This window comes from Grampus griseus (assembly GCF_964374135.1).
Source record: "Grampus griseus genome assembly, chromosome: 7".
In the NCBI taxonomy this organism is placed as follows: domain Eukaryota; kingdom Metazoa; phylum Chordata; class Mammalia; order Artiodactyla; family Delphinidae; genus Grampus; species Grampus griseus.
Genome location: NC_139001.1, coordinates 23,878,622 through 23,886,679, shown reverse-complemented (window position 1 = coordinate 23,886,679; position 8,058 = coordinate 23,878,622). Strand labels below are relative to the sequence as shown.

General features: G+C 37.7%; 1 protein-coding gene across 1 annotated transcript in view; it reads right to left on the bottom strand.

Moving 5' to 3' along the window:
* Positions 1-2,000: 2,000 nt before the first annotated feature.
* The window catches only part of IKZF2 (IKAROS family zinc finger 2), a gene marked incomplete at its 3' end in the record, with an annotated part of 168,577 nt that continues 162,519 nt past the window's right edge, over positions 2,001-8,058 (bottom strand). Inside the window, exon 8 of the mRNA XM_082658602.1 lies at positions 2,001-2,725. Coding sequence (XP_082514728.1) covers positions 2,001-2,725 — 725 coding nt within the window. The remainder of the gene's footprint in view (positions 2,726-8,058) is intronic.

Genomic DNA, 8,058 nt, shown 5'->3' with positions numbered 1-8,058 from the left:
AGTAAAAGAGAGTTGCGTTGTAACCATTTTTGCCTAGCTCTAGCTGTGTCAGTGCTTAGAAGGTGCTTACATAAGCAGATGGTAAACTAGAAAACGAGTGAAGAACAGTACTGGGGCCAGATCTGCCTATCTGTCCACAGTTCTCTAGTCTTGCTAATTCTCACATCATTCTTGCATCATTAAGAAACACAGTTTCAGCATCCCATGTAATGACTTTTTTTTTTTTTTTTTTTACAGCGGTTATCAGCTTAATGTAATTTTAGTATTCAGAAATGGTTATCAGATAATCCAGTCATGGTCAGGCCTGTCCTCCGTAAACACAAACAGTAAGTTCCCCCTCCAAGGGTGTCCCCCAAGATGAATTTAATCAGTTTCATTCAGTTCCTCCCCTCTAGTGCTGTTAGACTGCAAAGAAAAAGCAGAGGAGCACCCATATAAAAGAAATTAAAATCTGTACATGAAATATGGCAACGTATGTATGAATTGAAAGAAGAAAAATTCTGTAGTAAGGGATTGAGATTCATTTCTGACAAGAACTTATAAATAGTTGCATGTTTTTGAGACAGAAAAATGTGGACGTGGAGACTTAAGCTTGGAGGTTCAGTCACATTCTGGACTCCAAGAAAGGTAAAAATAAGTTTTGCTTTTCTGTCTTATCTATAGTTAATGTACCGGTTACAAAGACGTTCCCTTTTCCTTGTACCAAAAAGTGGTAAATATTATTATTGAAGAAATACTAGAATAAATAGCCCTAGTTCCGTAATCTTATGGGGTTCAAGTTACCACATTCAGGTCAAATTAGCAATTGCTCTGAGGAGATTTTGAAAGAAATAGCCTATGGCAAGATTTTTATAGACCTTCCACTAGAAGAGTAAAAGACGAACAGACTATGGACAAAACACTGGGTGGTCACAGCTTGAGAAAAACCAGTGAAAAGAGAAATACCAGAAAAGGGATTTCTGAGTGGATATTTTTCCCCCCTACTGTTAGTCTAATTATATTTTTCTGCTGACTGGTTAACACTGATTAAATGCTGATAAAGTGACAATCGTAAGCATACTTTTAGAAACAGATACATATACTATGCTGCCATCACATTACAACTTTAAAAGAAGACTTCCCAAGCAAATTTAAGAAAAGCAGAGGTCCCTTCTGGAAACTACTGACTGCCTCTTAGCCGCTCTTAGACCATGTTATTCTGAAAACTAGATAAAAATACTATTCATTAAAGGTGTTAAAAGTAAGGCTGCCAGGGTGTCTATAAAATGCCAGTCATCAAAACTATGGAAAAACAGTGCTTAAGTTTAGAAAAATAAGATCCTAGGACCTCACATGTATTTGTAGCTGTCCTTAACTACCTGTAGTTTAAAAATTTTGCTATATGGTACAGTGTACAACATACCGTATTATAAATTCCATAGGGGAAGTAAACATAGAACCCACAACAACAACTCATCCAAGGAGTTATCACTGAAAATAATGTGTTTGTGTTCCATGATCTCTAGAGGGAAGAAAAAAAGTTTACATTTTGAAACAAATTCTTCTTTGAACAGTAAAATTACTTATCCCATTTTAAACTGTGAAAGTCCTACCCAGAAAACGCTAATCTTTCCTGCCTTCAATCATAATCCTGAACATCAGTGGCAAATTAGAATCCTTAGGTGTGAATCTTTACGAATCAAGTGATTATTTTTTTCTCAAAGCATGATATACCTTAACATCTATGCATGGCAGAAATGAACTGCTCTGTAATTCCCACAAAATAAACAAGCCAAGTTGTCAAGAAACAATATCCCATCCCTTCTCTCTTCTGTTTCTTCCTTCCTTATTGTAATTAGGCAGAGCAAATGACACTGCGTCCACAAAATAAGAATTAATGACAGTAATAATATTAAAAAAAAAAAGGTATGTCAACATCTGAAGAAGGTGGGATTGTAAGTGCAGTATTTCTTCATGTGCAGTTCATTACTTCATAGGGGTCCCCTTTGGAATGAAAAGGCCTAGTGGAATGTGTGCTCCCCTCGAACAATGTGTGATGAAAACTCATAACGGTCCTGGCTTCTGTAGCCACAGATGTTGCATTCCAGTGGGTCCCGGTAGCCATGGCAACCCATGTGAATGGTGTACATGACATGGTCTAGGAAAAGGACTCGACAGTGCTCACACTTGAAGGCCCTAATCTGTTCTCCTTCTCCATTAAAGACCTTGTAGATGTCCTTCAGCGAGCCCTTAGGAGCCTTGGTGGTATCCAAAGCCTTGACATCCTCCTTCATGTAAGCTGGGCTTTGTTTCCTCTTGGGATTTAAGGCTGGGTTTCCTTGGTAGGACTGGTGGTCATCATGGCTGCTTTCTGAGTCAGTAGAATCTAGGCAGCTATTGCTGGGAGAGGCCTCTCTTTCCTGGGGTCGACTCTTTGGTCTGATGAGAGAGATAGGGCCATCCATGTTGTTTTCATGACTATCGGAGGTTTCCCTGCTAATGGGTCTTTCTATCCTATTTGGATGATAGACCTGAGAATAAGCTGAGCTTATAACTGGGGCCACCTCAGCGATTGTGCTTGGTGGGTGCTGCATCAGAGGGTGAAGGGCCTCAGCTCCAAGGTAGGTGATTGCATTGTTGATGGCTTGGTCCATCATATGAGACTGCATCAGCTCAGCCTCCTTCTCATATGTTAAGTTCATATCAAAGTGAATGTCTGGGTAGCTGAATCGCATGAGCTTTTCCCCTGAAAGACAGAGGGGGAGAAAAGTAAAAAAGAAAAAAAAGAACACAACAAAATAAGTGGTTGGACTAAAAATATAAAAGTACAAAGTTAACTCATCACTTCCATTTTCCATAATATGGTATCTCTTATTCTTTAGATCAAGTATTTAAGCTCTTTAATTCTGCTGAGACTCACAAATACTTTTCACCTACAAAAAGGATTAGTAATAAAAATTTCACAAGCCATTTGCACTTGTTCTAATGCCACCACGCAAATGCATCTAGCCTAAAAGTTATCATTGTGTGTTATCTTATTTTCATTCTCTATTAAAATGTCCACTTGTCTAGAGCTCAGCCACTATAGGAGAAAGAAGAAATACCAGGTGAAAGTAAGTCAGAGATTATACTTGTTTTTGCATACTTTAAACATCAGTGACCAAGCTTCAAAGATCATAAAAGCGAGAGTGATCTGGTTATAACACTTGTTATCTCACAATTGTGTAGGCTTAATTTGGTTGATATAGGTGCTATATTAGAGAAAGATTATAGATCCAATACATGTCATTATGGAAAATTTTAAAATGCCACAATTAAAGTACTGTTAAAAGCTGATATCGTCTGATAAACTGAATGAAATTTAGGGCTATATAAAAATAGAATATTTCCCAAAGCACTTACTTATAAACTTGGAAAATACTATGTTTCATTGTTTTGCTTCTTGAAATGGATAATTATTCATTTTTGCATCAACCCTTTCTTATTTAGACACATGTGCAATGGTGCTGGTATGTATGTATACCCATTGTTAGTTTTCTATACATTTTCTTGACTGAAGGATATTTGTAGTTTTCCCTTTAACATTTACTTCAACTAATTTAATTTTACTTCAGTATTTTACTTCAACATAATATCTAATATTAACTATAAAAGAGTCTGGTGCATGAAATAGTACTTTAAATTTTTCTCCTTCAAATATTGCCAGCTTTGGACAGAATATTTTATCTTTGAAAACTTCTGCCACTAAAACAGTGGGTTCTCCTACTAATACTTAGTTACTTTGATAGGTAAATCTCACAGATAAATGCTTCTTTAAAATATATGTGAAGTTCTTAGAAACGTTTAGTATGCTGTTGTAGGTGCCTAACATGTGACGCTGATCCATAGAACTGCATTCTGGAAAAATACTTTCATGTGGCTAGTATTATTACAGGTTTGAAGAAATGTCCCCCAAATGAGATGAAGGTAATGGTCAGAGTAATGAAAATGGAAGAAAAAATATGATGAGTAATTATCTTGTAGCATACAATTAAGATATTGCAACGTCAAGAGTTTAAAAGTTAAGCTAGACAAACCTAATCTATATTCTCAAAGAGTGTACAGTTTAGAGGGAGTGACAACAATTTAGGGATCATTTATAATACAGTGTGATATGTGGTATGGGGTCAAATAAGAGGAATACATAACTCATAGTAAAAGAAAACTTCTTGAAGAAAGTGACATCAGAGACAAGAATGTGATGACAAATATTAGCCAAGTAAAGGAATGGTGGGGGTTGGAGCAGCTGGTAGGAAGGCTCAGAGGCTAGAGGGCATGACACATTCTAGGGATTACTTACACTTTGCATATGGCTGCGAATGGAAATAGATGAGAAAGTTGGCATCAGATAATATAAGGCTCATTCAACAATTAAGGAGTTTGAATTTTATCCTGAGAGCAGTAAGAACTGAAAGGGTTAAACAGGGCAGTGACTTAACTAGATATTTATTTAGCAAGATGGTTTAGGAAGTTCTTGCTGTAGAGGTGTAGAGATCATGGTGGCTTCAACTAGTAGAGTGGCAGTGGAAATGGAGAAAATTCGATGGAATGGAGAGAATTTTAGAAAATGTGGCTAGAACTTGGTGATTATCTAGACACAGAGAATGAGAAAAAGAGGTTAAGTATGGAGCCCAGGTTTCTGGACTGGGGAACTTAATGGATAGCAATGGGATAGAAAAGATGGTGAATTCAGATTGGGGAATACTATGAGTAATAAGTCATGTCTAATAAGTACTGAGATATAGTCTCAAACTCAGGAGAGAGATCTGGGCTTGAGATATAGATATGAGAGTCATCAGTTGATTGAAAGTAACTTCTGAAGCCATGGGAATAGATGATATCACCCAGGCATAGGTAAAGTGTGAAAAAGAGAAGGTCAAAAATAGAACCTGGAAGAACATCAAGATTTTTATGCCTGCCCATAAACTAGGGCAAGTGGGATTTGAGCCCCATGCTTAGAGAGCCCTGGGCCGTGCTGCTCATGGAATAAGGAGCGTACAGGGACAAGGGAATGTGCTTACCTGGAGCTTACACCCTAGACCATACTCTGGGCACCCAGGACCCCAGAATTCCTTCTCCAAATGGCTGGGAGCTTGCACCAAGTGTCGCACAGTCCTCTTCATAGGGTCCATTGTCCTGAGTACCAACTGTGCTGCCGATACGTACACTCTTAGGCTTGAAGAACGGTCAATACACTACTCTTGTGTGCTGTGTTTGGGGTGCGATATGAAAAGAACTTGGATGTGCAGACTAAAGTCTACACATAGGTACATAAGACCCCTTTTTGCTACTGGAAAGAATCAGGAGTGGGTTTAAAAGAAGGGCCTGGCTGCAGGTCAGGGAGTGGTGGCTCGGCTCATGCCTCCAAGGTCTGATGTGGAACTCCACGGAATCTGAGAATTCTATATTTATTTGAACTCAGTCTTCCAGATTAGGAGGTTAGAACACAATAGTTTTTAAGCCTGATTGACAATATTAAAATATTTAGGCATATGAATTGAGGCCTCCATTACTACTGTTGTCCCATTTGCATAACTGTTGGGGTAAATCCATACAAAAGACTGAGAAGGAGTGGTCAGAGAAGCTGGAAGAAATGCAAGAGAGATCAATGTCATAGAAACCAAGGAAAGAGAGTGTTTCCAAAGGAACTAACTATTCAGCAGTGCAAATGCTCTCTAGGTTTAAGATGGTCTAAAAAGGTTCCTCTGGACTTGACACTCTGAAGCTCGTGGACACCTCAGTGAGAATAATTTCAGCAGAGCACAAGGAAGAAAACCAGGTTGTACAGACTGGGGAATGAGTAGAAAGAAAGAACTTATAGAAAGCAAGTATAGGGAACTCTTTCAACAACTACATCCTTGAAGAGAAGGAGAAAGTAGGCAGCTGGAAAGAGACCTGGGTTTGGGGTTAGATTTTTTTTTAATCATGAGAGTTTATCACATTGAATGCAAAAAGAAAAATGCCAATAGAAGGGAGAGGTTAAAAATATATGTGAGAGGGCTTCCCTGGTGGCGCAGTGGTTGAGAGTCCGCCTGCTGATGCAGGGGACACGGGTTCGTGCCCCGGTCTGGGAAGATCCCACATGCCACGGAGCGGCTGGGCCCGTGAGCCATGGCCACTGGGCCTGCGCATCTGGAGCCTGTGCTCCGCAACGGGAGAGGCCACAACAGTGAGAGGACTGCATACCGCAAAAAAAAAAAAAAAAAAAAAAAAATATATATATATATATATATATATATGTAAGAAAGGGGGGAAATAATAGTGTAAGTTATCTGGGGGCTGGGATAGGAGAATTCCAGAGTGCAAGAAGAGGAATTAATCAGAAGGAAGGATGCTTCCTTCATCAATGAAAGAAAGTATTCATGTGAATGCACGTGATCCTACAGGATTAGTGATATTATACTGAAATCATTTCAACTGATTTTATTTCCTATGAATCTAGATGTAATATCACCAAGGAGTGAGATACCATGTTTTGGGAGAGTAGAGAAAGGTCGAAATGCCCGAAGTGGCGAGTAGGAGAGAAAGCTATTCAGGGATGAATTAAAGGAAGGCTGCTATATAGTAGGGATGGGACAACCGGTATTTGAGATCAGTTACTCAAATTTTCTCTAAAATTACTAGCAGCTATGTAGATGTGGAAAAGAGGCTCAATTGGCTCCATTAGAGAGTGGGGTTTTACTAGGAGAAAGGTAGAAGGACAACAAGACAACAGAGTCATAGAATCTAAACTGAATAAGAAAAGAGAGGAGGAAACATATACAGAAAGTTCAAGGATCACTGGCCTGGAGGGCTTGATAAAATCAAAAAACAATATTTAACTGAGGGACATGATAAAAAGAAATTTACAGTAAGTGTGGAATGATGAAATTTCTCACTTCAAAAGACATCATAAAAACAGTTACTATGCAATTGTTTGTTATTCAGTTGACCCTTGAACAACATGGGTTTGAACTGCGCTGGTCCACTTGTAGGAGGACTTTTTCACCAGTAAATACTGTTGAATCCATGGATGCAGAATAGTGGATATGGAGGAACTGTGTATAAGGAGGGCCAACTGTAAATTATATGCAACTTTTCTACTGTATGAGGGTCACCGCCCCTAACCCCTATGTTGTTCAAAGGTCAACTGTGTATTACCACTAGGATAGAATCCAAATAAAGAAAAAATACCATCAAATTCTAATAAAAATCTAATGTCCTTATTTTAGAATCAAAATGTACTTTAAAAAAACTACCCTTTTCTAAGGAATTTAATCAAATCGAGAGTAGCATCTCTAAGTCAAAGGAAACATGGAAATATTACAAAGAGCAGAACTAAGTAAATTCAGAAAATAGAATAGCAATAAATTTCATATTTTTCCAACTATACTAATCTCTAGTTGAGACATAGACATTTAATGGACAGCCATCAAATTAATTTTAAAAACAGATGAATGATATTTTTAAAAAGTTATTTATAAACAGGAAGAAAGAGACACAGAGAAATAAAAGTAACTTAGGGCCCAAGGCAGATCTGAGTATACTCTCAGAGGCTAGTTTTAAACTGACCTAGTATAAACTATGATCCTTGGGGCTACCCTTCAGCATTCCTTCAATGAACTTTGTCAGTTAATCTCTCCAGCTTGTCTTAAACTGATATTTTGGTGATTTGTTAGTTCTTTAATTTTAGATTGAAAAGAAATCTTCTCTAAGTGTTTATTGGAGTAGGACAATTGTATCACCCTTTCCTCCCTGAAATAACCAAAGAAAAGATTTTCTCTCAGTCACTACTCAACCCTCACAAGGTGTTCTATAATGCGTTTTGACACTAGAATGTGAGAATCTGTTTATTTTTATCTTTTCTAATTTTTACTCTATGTAAGTCTATAAGAATATATATTATATATATAGTGATAATTCTTTATATTGAATCTGTTATTCATTCATTTTTTTTTAAAAAACTAGATGCTTCTGTATCCTCAGAGATACTTTACAACTTACACTCAGAGTTGGCATCATTCTGTATACTGTATCAAAGAATATCTGAGGGCTTGGAAA